The sequence below is a fragment of the Malania oleifera genome, chromosome 10 (genome assembly GCF_029873635.1).
Source record: "Malania oleifera isolate guangnan ecotype guangnan chromosome 10, ASM2987363v1, whole genome shotgun sequence".
Taxonomy (NCBI): Eukaryota; Viridiplantae; Streptophyta; class Magnoliopsida; order Santalales; family Ximeniaceae; genus Malania; species Malania oleifera.
In genome coordinates, this window is record NC_080426.1 from 72,264,571 (window position 1) to 72,288,766 (window position 24,196).

Genomic DNA, 24,196 nt, shown 5'->3' on the forward strand with positions numbered 1-24,196 from the left:
CCAATATTGTTAGTGCAAGGGCTGCAATTAGAACTAGAAGAAACATTTACAGCCCACGCTGTTGGAATACGGTGCTTGGAAACCCTAAAACATCACTGGTATTTGGCAAATTGGTATATAGGACTGAGCACTTACTCTATTTTTAGAGCATGGAGTCGGACCATGGATTTGAGAAATACGCAATGCAAAATTACATTTTCTCCCAAATCTATTAAGTTCGAATTCAAGTTCCAAAATTCATATTTCTAAATAGTACCTTAATGTTCTAGGGTCAAATATCAGCATTGCAACCCCCAAACATCGAGGCAAACATCCCTGAATAGGCTTACCACTCCATTTGTATAATTCAATCGTTCCAATATTTAACTAGGTGCATATACTGAGAAACAATTGGTTCAAGAATGACCAAAAGAATTACAATATTTTAGGCTACTGGCGAGAAAATTCTTACAAACCACTAGTAATGTCTTCATTGCATCAATAGTAGAGATTTCTTCTCCAATTTTTCAAACCATAATATGTTTTTAAAGATTCAATGCAACAAGCTCAATAGTTAACAAATAAGACAAGAAAGTGGAGGTGGGGGGGGGGGGTGTGGTTGGGGTGGAAACCAAAAAAGAGGGTCTCTAAAATAGGAAAATTTATACATTTCTGCCCATGGCAGGCTCCTAAACTACGTTGACCAATATATGCTGCCAGATACGGAAGGATGAAGGCATACAGTAGCAGACCCAACAAGCAGGTTTCTGTTATGACCTGTCAAACCAAACTTAAGTCAGAACTACTATTGACAATAGCTAATTAAAGCGTGCACGCAAAGACACTGAGAGAGAGAGAGAGAGAGAGAGAGAGAGCACCTCAATTTATTAGCATTTGCATCTGGTTTCACTTCATCAGCATTTGCATCAGATTTCCAGACAACGTCTTTCAGTCCTGCCGAAAAGCTTCTATAGAACTGCAAGTTGGTCAGAAATTTTGGGAAGCAAAATCAGCCAGACTGAAAAATTCAAATGTCAAAATGCCATAGAATCAAGGAGTGGAAGTCTAACGTGCCTTGTGAAATTCCAAAGTGTCACCACCAGTTTTCCGGAGCTCCACCATGTGCAGGGAGGGGGCCACCTCAAATACCTTCAATAAAACAAATCATGACGGAAATATTGTCATGTGATACCACTTAATCGAATGAATCATTGCCAAAATTGTTTTAAACAATGAAAGCATCCTCAGTGAAGCTAAAGGAGTTTCTGTGAAGCAATGGTGCAAAAACTGGGTATTTGTAACAGGCTCTAGTCTTGGCCACGTCTATCCCCAATTTATAAACCAGAGCTCCCTTGAACTATAAATTAATACAATATTCCATTTCTAAGAATGCATTTAAACACCAAACAAACATCAGAAAGTCTTTCCATTGGATATTCATAGCATGATTATCATTTTGAGAGCAGATATCCATGTTTCATCATCTCAAAACTCATAAATCCCTATGAAGGTTTAAAAACAGTAAGACATTAGTTTGAAGTATCAACTAGAAGCAAAACAGACTTGCTCAAATTTCCATGTCAAAACAGTATGATCTTGTTTTTGCGCAAATTTCCATGTCAAAACAGTATGATCTTGTTTTTGCGCAATGCTGAAACAGCCCCTCATGGTTTTCCAATGTTTTGAAAAGGTGTGCAATCATGTAAATTTTCCTCAAAAAAGAAAAAGGAGAAAGAAAATCCCAGCCTTAGATTGCACAATCATGCCTGGACCTTGTCCAATAGAGATCATACAACCACATCCAGTCATAACGCATAAGCATATAAAACCCAAGACTAACAAAAAAATTTATGTTAGTTCTCAATATACAGGCCACCAAACTTCAAGTGGGTAAGCACACGATCTCTCTTCCTCTTCCTAATAAGTATTATTTTGTAGAGAAGAAATACCAAAAGAAAAAAAAATCTGAAGTTACTTGATACCTCTGTAGCAACAGATAAATGGCCCTTCCTACCAGTCTTGTCACCTTGCAACTTCATCTGAAATAATATAAAAATATAACTGTTGTATAAGCGAAAATATTTTAAGCATGCAATCTAACATCTCTCCCATGACAGTAGCATGGGCATAAAGGAGGCCATGGTAAACGAAAATGTGCAAGATAAGATGCATGAATTATTACTTTGTAGTTCTTCTTGTGAACATTGAAACCTAGAGGCTTAGCAGCTTCCTCAATTTTACACATGATCTCATTTGCAGGGCGCTGGGAAGTAAAGCGTGTTTCTCTTTTTACAAGACCCTGGTCAGAAATCCAAATAAAAAAATTGTCAAGGAAAACTCAGTTAGAAACAACAGATTTACCATTGATTATGACAGCAAAAACAGACCTATATATTAGACTCAGTTATTGGAAAGATTGGCCTGCAGTTAGCTAGTTCAAGACGGCCACTACTGGTTCTGACACAGACTGCTCTGAATTGAACAAAATCAGCCCATCAAACAGAGAATTTCAGAACACAGTTTTGGTACATTCTTGATTTTCCAATCTTCCAAGCATAGCTACAGCAGCACATAAATCACCAATAACAAGCCCCAAACAATTTTATTTGAGTTTAATATAATATTATGGTCAATGTTGGGAAACACCCAAAATCACAAAGAAAAGACAATTATGAAACATACCACCTGCTTCTCGAACAAATTTTCAAGGTTGAAACTCTGTGACCTAGAAATAAGCTCAAAGGCATTCATAGATACAGGTTTCTCTTTTCTTTCGGTTACTAGATGTTCCTGCAAAAGTAAATAACTAAATAAATAAATACCTGTGTTTATTTGTTCTCAAATTTTAGTCTAAATCGTAAATTGATAATGCCATGGGCACAACAAAACAGGATAAATCTCATTGTCCAGATCTGAAAACTGAAATAAACTAGTGTAAAAGAATTAACATGAAAATCCAGTACCCAGTGAATTTCATATAGACATTTCAGCTCAAGAAAAACAATAATTTGTACCTCCGAATCATTGAAAACAGCATCTATATCATCAAGATTCACACCCTCTTCCTGCTTAAAATATGTTGGCCTGTAGCCTTTTCTGAACCATTCATTTTCTAAGATTTCAGGAATTGTTATCCTCTGCAACAAAATTTGACAACAGAATCCCCACCATTAAAACATCGAAGTATCCTAGTTAAATATTCCATAACTTAATGCTCATCAAATCACACAAAACAATGACAAAAGCCATCTTACATTTACAGTAACACACCCACATGCATACATGCACTTAGACAGAGTTTATGAAATTTGAACTGCCAAAGAGTTTTGGAGCTCACTGTAAGAGGATTTGGGTCAAGGATACGCTTTATTAATCTTTTTGCACCAGGTGAAAACCAAGATGGACATGAGAAATCAGCCTTGAGTATCTGAAAGTTAAGAAGGCCAAGCATAAGTGTTCCAACTTTTAAATGAGATGATCAGTGTCATAAAATAAGAAACAGAAGTTGATGATTTTACTTTCTTATATAAAGCCATGAGGCTAATCTCATCAAAAGGCAAGTATCCAGCCATAAGAACAAAGAGAATAACACCACAAGACCAAATATCAGCCGATGCTCCATCATAACCTCTGTCATTGAGCACCTGATAGAAAGATGTTGAATGAAAACAATCAATATTAATCATGGCATCATTGCAACCTCGTCAACCACAAATCTAACTTTTGATACCTCAGGAGCAACATAATTTGGGGTCCCACATGCAGTGTGCAACAGCCCATCTTCCTGCAGTAAAATATTTGAAGCATGTGACCAAGGTTTGCCTTTGTTTTCGCTAATGTACTCCTAAAAAGATTTTTATAACTACAAAGAAAGGGCCAGCCATAGGCTTCCTCATGCTCAAAACACCACAAATAAAGGTTGCAAATGGATGTTCTTTAGACCAAAATTGAACTTACAGCATGCTCCCTATTACTGCAAAGGGTGTTTTCAAGTACATAATTACTAAAAACACTTTCAAGGCAAGTTAAAATTGATCACCAAGTGAGCTGACACAGTTGCTAATAGGAAAGTTGCTGGCTGCTTTTTCTATTTAAACCTGGATAATCTGCATTCAAAGCAACACAAATGTGAACAAAGTCCATAGGGTATTCTTTATTTTTCGAAAAAGTCAAGAAAAATGGATTTTCAGACAGATTTTTTGTGATTCTTTAACAAGCTACCTAGGGTTAAGATAACCACTATCCCTAAACTAAATAAATCATAGGATAAAAACCCAAGTAGGCCACCACCTCTAACTCATTTAATTTCAATAGTAGGAAGTAGGAACTCAAAGGAGTTATCACACATGAAGGACAATAAAGATTTATTAATAGAATAATTAATCTAGCACCAAAAATAAAAACATTTTTGGCTCCAAAAATATGGAAAGGCGTCCTAAGGGAACTCTAGGGATCGAAAACTAAATTACAAATTGAGGAGGACAAAAAACCGCAAGAAAGGCCCATTGGGTATCTCAATTTGCCTTTTTAGTCTTCATTTTGGCAAATTGGTATTGTCTTACTCTTTTATGAACAAATAAAATCAAACAAACAATCGAGCAATTAACTAATTTAAATCCAAAAATAAATCTATCACATTATTACATAAACAATAAAGCTTCATTTATTTTTTGACAAAGTCTAAGAAAAATGAATTTTCAGGCTAAATGTTTTGAGATTCGTTCACAAGCAACCTAGGGTTTAAGATAACTACTATACCTAATGAATTTTCAGGTTAAATGTTTGAGATTCAATCACTCACAAGTAACCTAGGGTTTAAGATAACCACTATACCTAAAATAAATAAATCATGCAATATAACCCCCATAGCAGGGCCACCACCTCTTAACTCATTTAATTTCAATAGTAGGAACTTAAATAATTTATCACCCACAAAGGACCACCGTTGCTAAGTTCCTAGTGTTGGGAATAGCAACAAATTGTTATCCCTCAACTTAGTTAACTTAACAATAGACACGTCTATAAATGCCACCAACTGAAGTTGCCATAGTTTGGAATAATAAGAACCTAACTTAATTCATGGAATAACCACCTTGCAAAAAACCCATTTTGGCTCCAAAAACTAGGAAAAGCATCCTAGGGTATGTCCAGGGCTGAAGAATTAAATTACAAATTTTGAAAGACAAGAACCTCAAGAAAGGCTCATTGAGCAGCTTGATTCACCCTGTTAGCCCTCTTGTTAGCAAAAGTTTCACAATTCTGCCCAGCTTTGATCCCATCCCCAACTAGAACTCGATAACAGCTTTAGATGTTATAAAAGCACTCAAAGATTTAGATGAAGCTCAATAAAACCATAAGAAATAGTCATTAATGAAATAAACTATACGTAACCACCCATAGCAACAATAGAGAATGGCCCAAAAATATCTGTGCAAATCAACTCCAAGAAACCTTGACCTCTGGTAACCTTTTGGTTTTAGATCTAACTGTGAGCTTTTCCTTTTCAATAAACACAGATGTCAAAATAAGAGAAGTCCAGATCATGTAGAACAGTCTCCTTAATCAATATCTCCATCTCCATCCTTTCCCAAAAAATATTCCCCAAACTTCCTTGATGCCATAACATAGGTCATCTACTCTGTTTAGAACCAATGACAGCCTACGCAACAAATACAGAAAGAAAATCAACAAAAACATGATCTAAATCAAATTTGTACAAGCCACAACAAAGTACCAAATCCAACCACAATATAATCATAATCATGGTCTTAAATTTCTATGAAATTGTCAAATTTTCCATCAAAATTTCCGGTTTCCGTCACTAAAATCGAAATGGCAATCAATTTCCGTCTTGCATAATTTCCATTGAAATCTCAACGAATCATCCGAAATTTATCGAAATCTCGAAATTTTAGCGAACCTTGTTGAAGTTTTAACTAAAAATGAAATTTCCTCAAAATTTAAATGAGAGCTTTTGGAGTGAAATGAACTTTCTCTCTTAATTTATTTTATTTATTTTATCAAAACAAAATTATTACAAGTGCTTTTGAAATTATATGACAAAATAAACTTACAACAACATTTTATTAACCATTCAAGTCTAAATTATCATTATTTGTATAATAAATAATATTTAAATGATTTATGAATTTCATTTGTATAAACTGAATATGTTTAATTACATTATCTTACAAAATGTTTGATACACATACTATATTACAACTTTTCCACCTTATACACAACATAGATGTACTTAACTTGTAATATATTAGTCCAAAAACTTACATTATTATATCTGATAACCATTTTTAAAGTTTCACAAAGAATTTCATATTTTACTACTGATTTCCATTATTTTTTCAAATCAAAATTTCCATACTTTTGGAGTCTCAAAATTTGAATCAAAATCAAAATTTAAGACTTTCATTATAATTAAAAAGAACTTTCCTAACCACATCTATACAAAATATAAATTGAAATCAAATCATTCCTCAAACCCAAAACATCATCATAAACTGACACCTAACACCTCCTCTATTCCCCATTACTTCACCCCATTGCCCATATTGATCTTCAACTTTCTATCATTTAGCATCCTCTTAGTTTCTAATTTCATGCAAGGATTTGTAACATAAATAGTAGCATGAACATCAAACTACCAAGTATGAGAAGGAACATCAACAAATGATTGACTCAAAGCATACTAGAGCTAAAAGGTATCTTTCTTATCCCACCATGAAACAGAAAGCAGACTAAAGAAAATAATTAAAACTGCATTCTTCAATAAATCAATTACAAATGAATGCTCTGTATTTATACAGAGTTGAATGTAACTAACACTAACTCTGTTATAAACCAATGAAAAATATCCACATATTTTATCTATATTATATCAATCTGTAATAGTCCCCCTCAAGATGATATGTATATATTATGCATATTCATCTTGGACAACAGCATATCAAATGGCTTAGATCCGAGCGGCTTTGTCATTAAATCTGCTATTTGGTGAGCAGAATTAACATGAAGAACAGTTAATAAGCCTTCTTGAATTTTTTCGCGCACTAAATGGCAATCTATTTCGATGTGTTTGGTGCATTCATGATAAATTGGGTTAGCTGCAATTTGAATTGCCGCCTTATTATCACAGAACAGCAGTGCTGGTTGACTATGTGGCTGATGCAAATCATTAAGTAATGCTTTAATCCATATTATCTCACAAACGGTAAAAGCCATTGATCAATATTCTGCCTCTGCCGATGATCTTGAAACCGTGTGTTGTTTCTTTGATTTCCAAGATATTAGTGATTCACCAATGAACACACAATATCCACTAATTGATCTTCGTGTGTTTGGACAACTAGCCCAATCTAAATCCAAAAAACCTTTGATATGAATGTCTGAAGAGCTTGAAAAAAATAGACCTTTTCCAGGAGCTAACTTCAAATATCTCAAAATTCTCATTGCTGCTTGAAGATGTGGCACTCGAGGACAATCCAAAAATTGACTCAAATGATGGACTGCAAAGGTGATGTCTGGTCTGGTATGAGTAAGATAAATTAACCTCCCAATTAATCTTCTATAACCAGAAATATCATCAATTACTACTCCCTCATCTTTTGACAGTTTGACATGAATATCCATAGGAAATAAAACAGGTTTGGTAGCAAGTAAACCAAAATCAGCAATCAATTCTAGAGTATACTTTCTTTGAGATAAAGAAACACCCTTTTGTGATCTTGCAATTTCCATTCCAAGAAAAAATTTAGCTGGACCCAAATCTTTTAATTTGAACTGAACTGTAAAAGCTGTTTTGACAGCTTCAATGGCTTTCAAATCATTGCTAGTAAGTAGTAAATCATCCACATAAAGTAATAATGCCATGAATGAAGTTCCTTCCCTTTTGGTAAACAATGAATAATCTGCTTTTGACTGTGAGAAGCCAATATCAAATAGGACAGATTTGAATTTAGAATTCCGTTGCCTAGATGCTTGTTTCAAGCCATAAAGGGATCTTTGTAATTTACATACCCTTGTGTCCCCCTTAGGAAGATAACCAGGAGGTGCTGTCATGAATACTTCTTCATCTAAGTCTCCATATAGAAAGGCATTATTGATATCTAAGTGAAAAAGATGCCAATTATGTATAGCAGCCAGTGATAGAACACATCGAACAGTTACCATTTTTGCAACAGGTGAGAAAGTTTCAAAAAAATCTAGGCCTTCTTTTTGAGTATACCCTTTGGCTACAAGTCTTGCTTTATGTCTCTCAATAGAACCATCTGAATTATATTTTATTTTATACACCCACTTACAACCTATAGGCTTTTTATCAGGAGGAAGTGATGTTAAGACCCAAGTGATGTTTGATTCTAATGCAGATATTTCCACAGACATGGCATCTCTCCAATGAGAATGCCTGATAGCTTGATGATAAAAACTTGGTTCTATTTCAGAGGAAATTGCAACAGAAAAAGTTTTATGTGATTTAGACAATTTTGAGTATGACAAAACATCAGAAATGCTATATTTATTACCTGAGTTAATTGCAGAAGCTGTAGGAGATGATTTAGAAGCAGAAGCAGCTAAGTTGCAGTGATAATTTTGTAGATATTCAGGTGCTTTGTGCAGTCTAGTTGATCTTCTAAGAGAAGGAAAATGATTTTGATCACTCAGAGATGGAATATTTGTGGTCTCTGTGTTGATAGGATTTGCTGATCAATGTGGTGTATTAACAAATGAAAAAGATATAGGATTTTCAATGGAATCAAGAATTGATTTTGGAAGAAGAATATTATCTGATTTTGAATGAAAAATCCGTAAAGTAATATCTAGATTTGAATTAGTAGTTGATGAGTCATTTTGTAAAAGAGATGGGAATATTGATTCATGAAAAACTACATCTCTAGAAACAAAAAAAATTTTAAGTTCCAAGTCATATAGCTTATATCCTTTTATGCCAAAAGGATAGCCTATAAAAATACATTTTCTAGCCCTTGGTGAAAATTTGTTTCTGTTATGAGTAATGGTTGATGCATGGCATAAACAACCAAAAACTCTCAAATGACTATATGATGGAACTGAATTATAAAGAACATCATGTGAAGATTTGTTGTTTAGAACTAAAGATGTAATTATGTTTATAAGATGACATGCAGTTAGTATACATTCCCCCCAAAAAATTAAAAGAATATTTGATTGAAATCTTAAAGCTCTTGCTACATTTAACAAATGTTGATGTTTTCTCTCAACTATAGAATTCTGTTGAGGTGTTTCTATGCATGACATTTGATGTATAATACCTTTTGAAGCAAAAAAATCAGTCATTTTAAATTCTAGACCATTATCACTCCTTATGCATTTTATTTTTCTTCCAAATTGTGTTTCAATTAAATTGTAAAAAATAATCAATATGTTTCTAACTTCAGATTTGTTTTTCATCAAATAAACCCATGTAAATCTAGAATGATCATCAACTATACAACTATAGTAAGAAAAAATCTGGATCCATTATGGGTTGAAACCGAAAATGGTCCCCATATATCACAATGAACAATATGAAAAATAGAACTTTCATTATATATTTGAACTTGGAAAGGAAGTCTCTTCTGTTTTGCCAATGGACAAACAGTACAATGATCAGAAATTTTATCTGTAAATTTGATATCAGATACATTTTTGGAAAGGAAGAACAATCTAGACATGGAAGGATGTCCTAATCTGCTATGCCAAACTTTAGAGTTTGTTACAGAATTGATAAGACTTGATTTAGGTTGAATCTCATCATTATTAGCACCTAATTTCTGCAATATGTATAAACCAACTTTTCTTCTAGCTATCCCAATCATCTTCCATGGGGTATGCTCCTGAATGAAACAATAATTAGATGAAAAAATGAATGAGCATTTCTGTGTTGGAGTAAGTTTACTTACAGAAAGTAAATTGTATGAGAAAGATGGTACACAGAGTACATCTTTAAGAATTAAAGTTTCTGATATTCAAACCACACCAATATAGGCAACAGGTATGTTATCACCATTTGGTAATGTTATGGAGATGTTTAGAATCTTTGGAATGGAAGTAAACATATCAATGGAATGAATAATATGATATGTGGCTCCGGTGTCTACAATCCAAGTATTATGGGATATTAAAGTGTAAATTGATGCACTTAAGGAAATACTTGGATTAGATGATATACCTTGAGTGGAATGATCAGCAGATTTAGAAAAAACATTTACTGCTTTATGATTGGTATTATCATCAGGCTGTGAGTGAATTAAAGATAACAATTTTTGATAATCTTCTTGAGAGAAAGGCAATTGATTAAAGTTCTGAAAGGGATTATTCAAAAGTTGACCCGAAACTTGATTTGCAGATGCTTGAAACTTTCCTTTCTGTCGGCCAAAATTTTGCTTGAATCCAGGAGGATAACCATGAATCCTATAGCATTTATCCACCGTATGATTATTCATGCCACAGCGAGTGCAATACAATTTTTCTCTTCTTGTTTTCTATTTTCCAGAAATAAATTTCTTCATATCTGAGTTTGTATCTTGCCTTTTGCTCATGAATGCAACAGTATCAACCAAACTGTTCTTGCTGATTTCCCTTTGTTTTTCTTCTTGCATCATTAAAGAAAAAACTTTATTTATGTCTAGCATTGGATCCAGCATTAGAATTTGTCCTCTGTTATGAGAAAAACAATCATTTAAACCCATCAAAAACTGTATTACATGTTGTCGATCTTGATAACTCAGAAATACCTTTATTGCACCGCAATTGCACTTTTGTAAAGCTCCACATGAACATGTAGGAATCTGATTATAATCCGACAATTCATCCCACAAAGACTTGAATCTTGTATAGTAATCTCGCACAAACAAATCTACTTGAACCAAATCTAATAAATCTTTTTGCAATTGATAGATTCTTGGACCATTACCTTGAGTAAATCGATTCTTTAAATCCAGCCACATATCTCTCGCTGTTTTTGCACATATTATGTTGCACCCAATCTCCTTCGAAACAGAGTTGATCAACCAAGAAGACACCATATTGTTGCATCTTTCCCAGAATTCATACAATTCATCTGTGAAGCTCGGTTGAGAAATTGATCCATCCACGAAACCAATTTTGTTCTTTGCTTTGAACGCCATAATCATGGACCTGCTCCATGCATGATAATTGTCCCCAGTGAGGATATTTGACACCAGAACTGTTCCTGGCGAATCACCATTTTGAAGGTGATAGCAGCTTGGAATATTATCCATGCTGAATGTAGAAACAAAAGCATGAAACAAGAAACAGAGTATCAAGAATTTGCTCTAATACCATGAAACAGATTGCAGACTAAAGAAAAGAATTAAAACTGCATTCTTCAATAAATCAATTACAAATGAATGCTCTGTATTTATACAGAATTGAATGTAACTAACACTAACTAACTCTGTTATAAACCAATGAAAAATATCCACATATTTAATCTATATTATATCAATCTGTAATACACCAATTCTTAAGCTACGGTCTTGGACAATTGGACAAGATAGGATAATTATCCTATCCTATGAATGGTATCTCATCTATAAGAGATAGGATAGAACATTAGTGAAATTTTCTTCTTCTATGTTTTGTTTTTTAATTTTATGCCTTACAACTTTCTTAGATGGAGCTAATCACAGGAGGTGGAGGGGTGTACCTCATCCTATACCATAGTTGTGCTACATCAAGCATAGGCTAAGAATGCTTAGCCAAGCCTAGCCTATGAAACAAACACACTGTAAATTTCCAAGAATCAACTCATTTATGCTGAAGAGGCGAGGATTATGAAAAAAAACACATTTTCCCCTTGAAGTCATCAACTTTAGGCCCAGCTGGCTATGCAACCTTTTCACGACTTTTCTTCCTAAGTGACAAGATTATTGGGAACAAAAAATACATTTTTGAAAATCATGCTGAATTTAAGAAGTGCTGATAATAAGTGTTGACAATACTCACTTTTATCATAAGTGTTATATTAACCTATACTATTATCAAGCAAAAGTATTATAATATCTCAACATATAATTAATATACTATAATATATAAAAAACTAATAAACAATCACTTAATTATGTTAATAATACTATTATTGAATAAACAAACATTTTAATTAATATTCCCCAATTAACATTATTTATATTTTCTAATTCATGTTTATGTTAATTGGCATTTTAAATTATATTTTTAATATTTATATTAAATAAAATAATATATGATCATTATCTTTTAAAAAAAGGGCGTCCCAGAGAGGTCGTCACTGTACGCAACCTTACCCTTATTTTTTATGCAAAGAGGTTGTTTTCTTAAACTCAAACCCTTGACCAACCAGTTACAAAGGAGCAACCTTACCGTTGATCCAACGTCGATCTTCATGATTATTAGTTTTATTTAATAATATTATTATAAATTTATGTTCATTATATTTTTTATTATTCACCATTAATTTAAATTAATAAATTAATGTCATCACATTATTTCTAACAATGAAATCCCAATTCAGACTCTATGCGAGGAAGCCGCAGTCAACTTTGATGTCCTCCTCTCAGCCCCCCACCTCTGGTCTTCAAGTTCTCAAAAAAGGCTTCTTCTTCCTCTAATCATCTCTTAGCCATCCTGTACGCAGCAAAGTCAACCTTCATTCATTGCAGTCGTCCATCCTCATTGCTTCTATTGCCTCAAACCCTAGTTCCACTTGGCTCCCAGCTCTCTACGATCGTCCTCCTCTGTCACTGTCAACCCTCTACGATCGTACCCTAGAAGTGATCATAGAGGAAATTGCCGTACCTAGAAACGATCGGAGAGGACATTGTTGTGGTCGTATCCCCATCCTTGATTATCTCATCTTCAAGGTCATGCGACTCTCGTACTCGTTATCCAGTGAACTGAAGCTCAATTTTTGTCAACCGAAGGGGTCGCTCGCTGCAACCCTGCTTTGTCTGCTTTCCTAGACCCTTCCAGTGATGTTTCTCTTCTGAACCTTAGTGTGTCACTGCGGCAAGTGCTTAGCTGGTAGAATCAAATAGGAGTGAGGAGTTCTCAGTGACTTCAGTTTTCCCGTCTCAGCGACTCTCGCTTGACTGAGACTATTGTGAACTAGAATTGCCTGTGTTGACTCTCTGTTGGTGTCCCCTTCAGTGACTGCTTTTGGTTGTTTCCCAGCAGGATCGTCTTTTTCGACATTCAGTGTCAGAGATGGTCCTGCCTCCATCAATGTTTGCTTGGATTTCTTCAGCATCAGAGATGGTCCTGCAACCCCATCAGATTTCTTGCTAATCTTCAACAGGGTTTCGTGAGCTTTCTTCATTCTTTTTAGAAGGCTCCCAGAGTTCTTGCCTAGGGCTTGGTTGGGTATTGTTTGGTGATTTTCCATACGTGCTCTCTTGCCTAGAGTTTCCGCGTCTGTTTTTTTCTAGCTGCGTAATCGCACGTGGGTATGGGGGAAGGGAAGGAGATAGTTGGACATACTACTGTGAAGATTGAGAAAAATTTTCAACACAAACCGTTTTGACAGTGCAGCTTTCAGGCTATCTGAATTTGCCGGGAGATTCTTCTCTTATATCTCAAAGAAAAAAGAGTTCTTACGGATCTTGAGATCCCTAGGGATGATGTGTTTGGGTCCTTTAGAAGTAGCAAATGGGCAAGCGGGGGATGCTCTTTTCCATAGAGAGGGAGTCACGATTCATATGAAACTGAGGGGCAATGAGTGAGGTAGGTTTGTTTCTATTGAGAAGCGGCATTCTGGAGGTCAAAGACGGGCACTCCATGTCCCAGAAGGAAATCTGAGCAACGGATGGCACAAATTTTTAGAAGCCCTGATGAAGCTGCCTATTGACTTTGAGGGATACCACTTGATGAGATGTGCAGATTGTGGCTCCAAGAACATAGTTCTTCGAGATTACACTTCGGAGAACAGAATGTGTTTCAGAGGCTCGTGGATAACAGATCATTTTCCGAAGTTGTCAAAGAGCATCCAATAAAGGGGAGAAGAATTGGGCAATTCAGGAATAATTTCTCCCCTAATGATGGTAGAGGGGACTGCAATCGTGGGCTTTTTAGTAACAGGCCGAGAAGGGCTGTTTGCAAATGGGTTGAGAAGGGTAAAATTAACGTGGTATTAGAACCTAGCAAAAAGATGAGTAAGCGGAGGTGGATGGGAGTCGAGGGGGAAGTTAGAAAGGGACGGCAGGCAAAAATCTTAAGGAGAATTAAATGAAAAGGTACTAAAAACACAATGCTTGGAAGACTCCAAGGAAATGGAGGAGAATATGAGGATTGCACCACTCCATATCCAGCCACAACTATCTTTCAATTCAGTTGGTGGGACATCAAAGAGAGAGTCGGAGGCTCCTGAGAGTGGGGGAGGTGGAGGTGTCCAATATCGGAAGATGACTTGAGCAGTTTTTGTGAATCTGAGAAGGAAATGTTGGTGGATCAATTGAGAGCTGATTTAGCCTTGTATGAAGAGGAAGACTTGGCTCAATTTATACAGGAAAGTTCTGAAGGAGAGGGAGTGGAAATTTTAGGACAGGGTGATGAAGTTACACAAAGCACACAGCTATATGGGGTAGAATGTATTCAATTGTTCTACCAAACTACGCCCGGGGGGGGGGGGGGGGTTAGGACTAATGATATTAAGCACAATTTAAACCAAATGAAAGAATTGATAGATAAAGGGTCTTTGTCCCCTATCCCTAAGCCTAGTTCTAATATGGTGGACTTTGTTGATATTCCTTCAGTTAAAAAAGAGAGGAGGATAACGATGAAGAGGCAACTTTTTCTATGGCTGGTCTGAACTCATCCAATACTGGAAAAGGTATCCTTCCCCTTTCTGTTTAATCTGTTATTGCTTCTAACACTTTATGCCACACAGAGGGTTCTTCTAGGGTTAGCGCTATTGGTATTGGTTTGGGGGGCAGTGAAAAAGACATTCCTGATCCAAAAAAACTCCTCGAGGACCTGAATTTGAAATTAGTTAGTCCAGTAAGGATCGAGGTGAAATTGTCTATGAGTCTTAGAACTTATGAACGGGAAAAAAAAAATAAAGTGCAAAAAGAACTTAATAATTTGGTTTCTTCTATCAACTAAGGAGGAGGAAGAGTATTGGGAAGGGGGTTAAACAAGTGAAATTATGAGAATCGTCAACTGGAATGTTAAGAGGGCTAGGAGATTATAGGAAAAGGGGGTTAATAAAAGAGGTCCTGCTTAGATACTCCCTTGATATGGTTTTGATTAAGGAGACCAAACTTCAGAAATTTTTTTTGGCGGGGGGGTGTTGTTCGAGGGATTTAGGAAGGTCGCAATAAGGACTAGGCATTTATACCGTCTCGAGGGTTAGCAAGTGTTATTTTGGTAATGTGGGATATTCGCTCTATTGTTAAAGTGGATAGTCTAGTAAGTTTTTTCTCTCTTTATGTTTTAGTAGATGTGAGAGGTCAAGGTCAATGGTGGGTTCTGTCTAGACCAACCTAAGAAGCACTTTTGGGATGAGCTTGGTTAAATGTTCGGCTTTTGTGCTCCTAATTGGATGGTGGGAGGTGATTTTAATGCGGTGAGGTTTCCCTAAGAGAAGAAAAGAGGTGATAGAGTTACTGCTACTAGCTGAGTTTTGATCCTTTTATTAGGGAGTGTGGTTTGAGAGATCTTCCTCTTGATAATGCTAATTTTACATGGTTGATGGGTGGCTAGAGCAGTGGCAAGTAGGCTTCATAGATTCCTTTTCTAAACGAGTGGGAGGAGTTCCCTAATATTTCTCAATCTATTTTACCTAGGCCCACTTCTGACCACTTTCCCATCTTGCTAGAATCAAGAAAGGATGCTTGGTGACCTACTCCTTTTAGGTTTGAAAATATGTGGTTGGATCACAATTCCTTTCAGCTCTTAGGAATTCTTGGAATGAGGATGTTAAAAGGGGTTCAAAAGGTTTTAGATTCATGAAAAAACTCAAAAGGTTAAAGGAGAAGTTGAAAGATTGGAAGAGGGAGGTGTTTGGTGACTTGAGGTTTAGAAAGGAAAGTATCTTAGGAGAGTTGGTTGAGTTAGGTAGGAAGGAAGAAGATAATACTCTTTTGGGGGGAAGGGGGTGGGAACAGATGAGAAGAGTATCTCTGAAGAATGATAGAAGAGGTGATTTTCAAGGAAATGAGGAGTTGGAGGTAGAAGACGAAAATTAAATGAATCAGAGGAGTTGATTGTAATTCTAGATTTTTTCAAAAGATAGAAACAGGGAAAATGAGGAAGAATTTGATCAAGGAGTTGGACGTGGATAGGGGGGGATCATTATAACCAATCAGAGTCAAATTGCAGTTGAAATCACTAAGTTTTATTCTAATTTGTATTGTAAGGAGGATGTTAGTAGACCCCTGATTGAAAGATTAGAGTGGGCCCCTTTCTTTAGTGAGGAGATGGGTTGGCTGGAAAGACCTTTTGAGGAAGAGGATGTTAGAGCCACAGTTTTTGGGATGGAGAGAGACGAAGCTCCAAGATCAAATGGTTTTAATATGGCTTTCTTACAAGATTGTTGGAAGGTGGTACTTAAGCTCTTTGATGAATTTTATGAGAATGAGATTTTAAGCAAGAGTATCAATTCCACTTTTGTAACTCTTATGCTGAAGAAGAATAAATCTATTAAGATTTCGAACTTTAGACCTATTAGCTTAGTTCCAGTGTTTATAAAATCATCACTAAAGTGTTAGCTAATAGGCTGAGAAAGGTGCTCAATAAGACTATCTCTAAGGCTCAGAGTGCTTTTTTGGGGGGAGGAGGCATATTGTGGATGCCATTTTGGTTGCTAATGAGGTTATGGGGGATATTCGGAGAAGGAAGAAGAAGGGTATCATCTTTAAATTGGATTTTTAGAAAGCTTATGATAGAGTGAACTAGGAGTACCTGGATATGATCTTTGTGAGGAATGGGTTTGGAGAGAGATGGTGTTGGATTAGAGATTGTTTTCTTAATGTGAGCTACTCGGTATTAGTAAATGGGGAGTCGAAATTTTGGTCTAAGGCTACAAGAGGGATTATACAAGGAGACCCTCCTTCCCCATTTTTGTTTGTTTCAGTGGCTGATTTTTTGAGTAGCATGGTGAATAAGGCAATGGATAGAGGTTTAGTGAAAGGCTTGGAAGTGGGGAGAGAGTGGGTCAAGGTTTCGCACCTTCAGTTTTGTCGATGATATTATCTTTTTTCTAGAGGATCAAAAACCATCCTTTAAAAATATTTTGGGTCTCATTCAAATATTTGAGAAGGGTTCTGGGCTTAAGATTAATATGGGTAAGAGCAGATGTTGAAAACGTTAGGGAGCTCTTTGTGGAGGTGGGCTGTAATGTTTCAGATTGGCTGCTGTCCTATCTTAGGGTTCCTTTGGAGGGTTAACCCTAGGTCTACTAGTTTTTGGGATCCTGTTGTGGAAAAGGTTTCTAAGAGATTGCATGGGTGGAAAGGTGTTTTCTTTTTCTCTTGGTTGTAGAATTACTCTTATCCAGGCCTGCCTTTCTAGTATCACTTTAGATTTCCTTTTAATTTTTAAGATTCTAGCAGGGGTTGCCAATAAGATTGAGAAAAATATAAGGGATTTTTTGTGGTTGGAGGTAGGAGGTAGTAGGGATCATCTAGTTAGTTAGGGTGTGGTGGGTAGGCCTAAACAGGAAGGTGGTTTGGGTGCAGAAATTTGGTGTCCAAACACACATTTTTGGCTATATGACTTTGGCGGCTGGCACTAGAGAATTCCTCTCTTTGGCATTTGGTTGTTAGAAGTATGGATTAGATGAGAATGGATGGGATACTAATTTGAGATTTCGATGCTCTTTAGAGAGTTCATGGAAAGCTATCTCTCCGTGTTATTCCCTCTTCATTCCCCATATTACATTCCTAGTGGGTAGAGATAGTAATATCTGGTTTTGGAAAGATCCTTGGTTGAGAATGTAGTTTTGTTCACCTCTTTTCCAAGCTTTTTCACCTAAGTTAAGGGCAGGATGAGTCTGTTTCTTCTTTTGTTATTTTTGTTGTTGATTCAGGTGGTCCTTTGCCTTCTTGGGATTTTCACTTCCATAGATTGTTAAATGATAGGGAGATGCGACTCAAGAATCATAAACCCTAAGAACCACATTTTGTTCTTCTCGAGAATTTAGCACCCAAAAAATCCCATGGCTTTATTATCTTCCTCTCTCTAAGAGATTGTGTCTTGAGTCTATTTTGACAAATGTTTTTGTAAGCCATGAGCTCAGATACACTATATCATAGGAACTAAATCTAGTTCAACTAGCATTACATGTGTTTGTGGAAGGGCATGAATGTGATGTAATGCCAAGGGAAAAACTCATTTGTTCCCTTCAGATTAGTTGAGTACAGTACAAATTTCATATAAATGTTATTCTAGTCTTATATCAGCTCCTGTCCCCGAGATAAACCAACATTACAAGCTATAGATGCAGTAAAGTCAGCCTACCTAATCAGGTGGTTTGCTCACCATTCTTCAGCCAACTTGGCTGTAAGACTATGGGACCTGTAATTGCCCATCAACATGCTACCATCTTCTTCCTTAGGACTCAAACAAAGCCCAAGAAAAAATTGACCTAAATAAGCAAAAACAACTGTGCAAAAAACCATTCCAGCCGTACAGCCTACCCACAGTAAATAGGTATTAAGCTCCATAAGAGGCTGAAGAAACCATCAAAATCGCATCAAACACAATCCAATAAACTTCCCTTCATCTGTCACATGCTTACTCTCTATCTCTCCATTTTTTTTTATGTCTTTTAGCCTCATAATCCAAGTCCCACTATTTCATTTATTTACTATTTTCTTTTTACTCCACATTAAATGACAGAAGCTGCTTCGGCCTGAAAAATGACCTTGGCATATCCCTCAAACCTAATGAGCCCAGCACCACTGCTACGAGAAACTACAATAAGTCATGCGTGTAATAGCATGCCTGGTACCAACACTCTTTCAATAAAATAAAACCAAAGGATTTTCCACATTAACCAATTAATAACATAATACTTACTCTTACTTGCTGCGCAAATGCACTCAATCCAAAGTCTGAAATTTTTAGAACTCCGAATGAGTCCAGTAATAGGTTCTCGGGCTGCAAAATGTGCAGAGCAATACAGAAGTGAGAGTCCAGATTGAATAAATAGCAAGGAAAGCTAAATATTTCATTCCATGAAAACCCAAAATTTGATAAACACATGAAAACTTATGGAGTTTGTTAAACCTTTAAATCTCTATGGTACACGCCTCTACTATGGCAGTAATCTACAGCATTAATGAGCTGATGGAAATACCCCCTAGCTTCATCCTCTTTTAGCCGCCCATGCTTGGCCTATAAGTAAAACATGCATAAATGTGAACTATTATGTAAAGTCAAACTGAAAAGGAACCTTGATATGTTATCTTGATTTTCACAGTTCAATATCTTATTTTGTGCATCATGTGTCTCCATTAAAATCAGAAGTAACAACAGCTTACTATTTTATCTTCTTCTTTTTTTTTTTTTTTTAAAGGTAACAGCTTACTATTTTATCAAAAAGCTCGCCCCCATCAACAAATTCAAGCACGATGTATATCTTTGTTTTGCTCGCCATAACCTGCACAGAAGCACGATACAAAAAAATAAAATAAAAATAAAAGGTAGGTGAAATGTAAAATCCAAGGAGCTGAACAATTACGAATCCAATATTGTAAATTGCACAGCTCAAAGCTGATTCCACATCGTTAAAATAAATAAAATTGTATTATTCCGGAATTGAATAAAATTGAATGTACAGTATCAGTATTTATACTAGTACATGAACTAACTCAATTAAAAACTGAATTAATAACTAATCTAACAACTCAAAACTAATATAACAATTAACTAAACTAATTAAAACAGTATCTGTTAATACGCCCCCTCAAGATGAAGATGGTGAATAATGATTTAACATCTTCATCTTGGAGTAAAAAAAAAAACTTCCATTGATAAGAAGCATGACAACAACAGAGAAAGCAACGGCAACGGAGATGATCCGCAGGAGAAGATGTCAATGCATAGAGCAAGCGAGACATGCCGGCGAAGACGAAAATTGCTGCGAAGTGAAGACCAAAAATATGGCCAAAAACGAAGGAAAATCCTGTAAAAATTTCCTTCAAAAAATCAAGAAACTCCAAGAGAACAACTGTCTCTGTGAAGGAGTGACGAAACACAGCATAGCCAGAGCGGGAATGGCTGACCAGCATATCAGACCCAATACAGTGGATCGGAGACGAGACGGAGGCGACGACACGGACTAACAGATCAAACCAGAGATGAGAGTGGAGAGCTGCAAAGTCACTTTGAAGTGCGAAGCACCTGACCGGCAATTTCTGCAACAAAAAAAATAAAGAAAAACAGAGGTACTAAGCTGGGGAAGCAGCCAAAAAGCCCGAGGTCGCAAAAGAATCTTGACATTGATGTCCTTGCAAGAAATTGAGTAAAATTACTGGGGATCAGTGCTTTAACTGGGATAATGGAACAGCAGATATGGAAGGAATTTCCTGAAGAACTGTTCCAGAATTCCAATTGCCACATTTTTTTTTTTTTACTAATAACAACAAACAACATCTCTGCTCAACTGACTGATTAACAATCAGCAAGAGATAAAACAAAATTCCATCCAAACTTCAAAGAAAAACCCAAACAAGACCAAGAAGTCGATGCTTGGTTCACTGGATTCACCACCCAGAGTCCCAAACTAAAGAGGCAAGATTCGGGCGGCGAAGAACTGATCGGTGGTGACATACTCTTGGCTGAGCTTGATGCAAACGTCGAATTCCGCGAGACAAGTCTTGATCTTGTTCCAATTGCCGGAGCTAGTTACGCGATCCTAGAGCCACGATGACAATCTCTCGAGGTTGTACTCCCAGTAGGCCTGGCTGGGAACAGAGAATGCGCCGTCAGGGCGCATGACGACGAAGGCGAAGACTAGGAGGATAAGGAGCACAAAGACGCCGACTAGGACCACCAGCCACCGGAAGAGGCGGATACACTCGTTGTTCGGGTTTGATGCAAAAGACAACAAAAGCAAAAGAACAAGAAGATAGAAAGGGGGAGATCTCAGCGAGGAAGAATCAAAGGAGAGCGTGAGCAGTGTGGAGAGGAAAAAAATGCTCTGATACCATGTTAAAATAAATAAAATTGTATTATTCCGGAATTGATTAAAAATGAATGTACTGTATCAATATTTATACTAGTACATGAACTAACTCAACTAAAAACTGAATTAAGAACTGAATTAACAACTAATCTAATAACTCTAAACTATTATAACAATTAACTAAACTAACTAAAACAGTATATGTTAATACACAGAATAAACAGACATGAAGTCAATTAAAATGTGGCTTAAGGTTGCAGAGCATGTCTTTTCCCATTGTAGCTGTTTTTGTTCTTTAATATTTTTGCTTTTAACAAGTTGTGTCATAAATCAGCTGTACATACAGAAATTACACAAATGATAAAATTTATAAATTTATACTATATTAGACTACCATTCAGAAGCCCCAAATTCACATTACTTGCATGATCCAAATGATACAAGACATGCAATTTGTGGTGTCCACAGTGAAATTAACATTTTATGTACTGCATGGTTTTCAAAGAGGTCAGTCCAACCTGGCTGGACCAGAAAGGGTCACTAAGTAAGGTGTTAAAACCAAAAAACAAGTGCACCATGGTCGGAAGCCCTAGCTCTCGCGACTCAGAGCTGCAACGGCGGCGACAACCCTAGCGCCAGGATTTGAACTTGTGCCACCGGGATTTGCAGAGGAGGTTTGCGACGATGGTGGTGGGACATAAAACCCAATAGGAGTCGAAGCCCTAGCTCTCGAGATTCAGAGCTGCAATGGCGGCAACGACCCTCGCTCCGTCGCGCGCACAGAGCCTAGCGCCTCCCGCCCCCGGCCCTCCCTCCTCACGATTCACGACCAACTCTGTAGAGCTGCACCACCACCAATCTCACGCTTTCTCCCTCACGCGTATTTGTGTTCACCGCCCCACTGCACTCCTGCGCGAGACGTCATGCGCACGTCCACCACTGGCCACGCTGCTGCCGCTCGCCTCAAAAGCCGCGCCATTGCCCTCACCTGTGCCACCGGGATTTGCAGAGGAGGCTTGCGACGACGGTGGTGGAACGACGACGAGTTCGGGAAATCTCGCGACAACAACGACAGGACCCTCAGCCCTTGCGACGACGACGACTAGGTGCTATTTGGGGTTTCGTAGAAGAGAGTCAGACGGTGCCATTTCCGGGATTTGCAAAGGTGAAATCCCCAACCTCCTCCTGCTGTGAATTTCGCCAGATAGAAGAGTTATCAGCTGCAACTACGGTCGCCCACTTCGCCGCCTGCCGATTTTCCAAGACTTTGAATTTCAACAAGCTTTCTTCTGCCAGTACTCTAAATCATTCTAAATCAGGTATGTCTCTCTTCCATTCTCGTTGAAGTAAGATGCCTACTGTGTAGGAGTAGATGGCGGCGCCTTCCGGCCCACTAGGGGATCCTCCACTAGTGGGGCCTCTTTCGAAAGGTGGTTCAGGACCTCTGTCATATGCCCATGTAGTACGTTCTAATGCTAATGTTGTTAACACGTCTTCCTCTTTCAAACTAGCCATGAGATATCCAGTTGATGGGGATATTGGTTTTATATTCTCAGAAGCTGAGATGAATAAAGTGGCAAAAGATTTTCGGTTTGCGCTGGTTTTGAAATTTTTGCCATCTAGACCATCCATTGACGTTATCCGTTTGAATATCATAAAGTCGTGGGGCCTTTCGGAGATTCCTTTTGTTAGTTTCATGGCTGATTTTCACGCACTGGTTCAGATGAAGAATGAACGAGATTTTCTTCATGGATGGTCTCGTGAAGGAAGGATTTTGGCTAGATTTCTGTTTCGTCTTTTTCGATGGACAAAGGATTTCAACCTGAAGCAGGAACAATCCTTGGCCCCTCAATGGTTATTTCTCCCTGGTCTTCCAATGCACATGTACAGGCCTGATTGCTTACAAATTCTAGTCACGAGGTTTGGTTGATACCTGGGAACTGACAATGCTACGCTTAATCGAACTAGGGCTACGGGTGCGAGAATGTGCGTGGAGGTGGATTTATTGGCAAATCAGGTGGATGCTTTCCCGATTGTTGTTTCTGCAAATCAGAAAATTTGGCAGGAAGTGAGGTACGAAAAGTAAGGATTTTATTGTGAGAAATGTCATAGACGGGGGCATTCAAAGGTGGTATGCCGAGGGGGTGAAAGGAAACAGAAAATTGGGGATAGAAGTAAAGATACGGAATATGGTAGACAAGAAAATCGACAAGAAGTTTGGCGTGTGAAGAAATTGGATAAAGGGAAGGAAGTTCAGAAAGAATTGATAGATCCATGCATTGTTGAAGAACCTGTAGAGGGGGCTCAGGCTCAAGAGGGTGCAACGACATCACAATTTTTGCCAGTGGTTGAGACAGTTCTGCAACGTGATATGGAAAAGGGGGAGTTTGTTCCTGAAGATCCGAAACCTGAAGTGGAGACTTTGCAGCGAAATACAAATCAGTATGAGATTGTGCAGAGGGAGGAGCGTGTTGAACCAGTCTTGGGTGCTCCTGAAGCTGATATTCTAATAGTGGAAGATAGCATAGTAGTGCGTGATCAATTGATGATGTCTAGTAATATGGTTATAGAAATTTTGGAACAAGAGTGTACCTTCATGGCCAGGTGTGTCCCACATAATTGTGAATCAAATAGGGAGGTGGAGACAAATTCTTTAGAGAAACTCCCATTGGAAAAAGGATTTTGTTTGGATGATGATTTACATGTTCTGATTGTTAAGTTGAAGGATATTAATGGGCAAAGTGAGAAGAAGTCTCAACTGGTTATTACCCGTCCAAAGAAACTTGATTTATGATTAATACAATTCTAGTGTGGAATGTGCAGGGTTTAGGCACGTCGAAAAATCGTTTACATAAGTTAATGAGGAATTTTTCGCCTTCTATTTTGGTTCTTTCAGAGCCATTTTCTGATGAAAGTCTGATGTTGCAATGGGCTGACTTTCTAAACTTTTCGAATTTTTGTACGAATGCTTTAGTGGGGGGTAAAATTTGGATGTTTTGGGAAAAGGAAGTGCACTTTGAGTTACAACATATGTCTGATCAAGTTATTTCAGGTATTTTT

The 24,196-nt window shown here is 37.2% G+C and overlaps 1 protein-coding gene across 4 annotated transcripts in view; it reads right to left on the reverse strand.

Annotated features, from left to right (window-relative positions):
• Positions 1 to 444: 444 nt before the first annotated feature.
• Positions 445 to 24,196, reverse strand: part of LOC131166108 (CBL-interacting serine/threonine-protein kinase 9) — a 43,206-nt gene continuing 19,454 nt past the window's right edge. The window contains exons 3-15 of one of the 4 annotated variants that reach the window (XM_058124404.1): positions 19,538 to 19,609; positions 19,237 to 19,344; positions 19,033 to 19,107; positions 3,710 to 3,763; positions 3,498 to 3,623; positions 3,317 to 3,406; positions 2,994 to 3,116; positions 2,665 to 2,769; positions 2,162 to 2,278; positions 1,962 to 2,018; positions 1,054 to 1,128; positions 858 to 955; positions 445 to 756 (exon numbers count right to left, since the gene is read on the reverse strand). In XM_058124404.1, coding sequence (XP_057980387.1) covers positions 750 to 756; positions 858 to 955; positions 1,054 to 1,128; positions 1,962 to 2,018; positions 2,162 to 2,278; positions 2,665 to 2,769; positions 2,994 to 3,116; positions 3,317 to 3,406; positions 3,498 to 3,623; positions 3,710 to 3,763; positions 19,033 to 19,107; positions 19,237 to 19,344; positions 19,538 to 19,609 — 1,107 coding nt within the window. In that variant the 3' untranslated portion in view covers positions 445 to 749. Of the gene's footprint in view, positions 757 to 857; positions 956 to 1,053; positions 1,129 to 1,961; positions 2,019 to 2,161; positions 2,279 to 2,661; positions 2,770 to 2,993; positions 3,117 to 3,316; positions 3,407 to 3,497; positions 3,624 to 3,709; positions 3,764 to 19,026; positions 19,108 to 19,236; positions 19,345 to 19,537; positions 19,610 to 24,196 lie in introns of all 4 variants that reach the window. The other 3 variants (XM_058124402.1, XM_058124400.1, XM_058124403.1) reach the window with 3 other exon arrangements.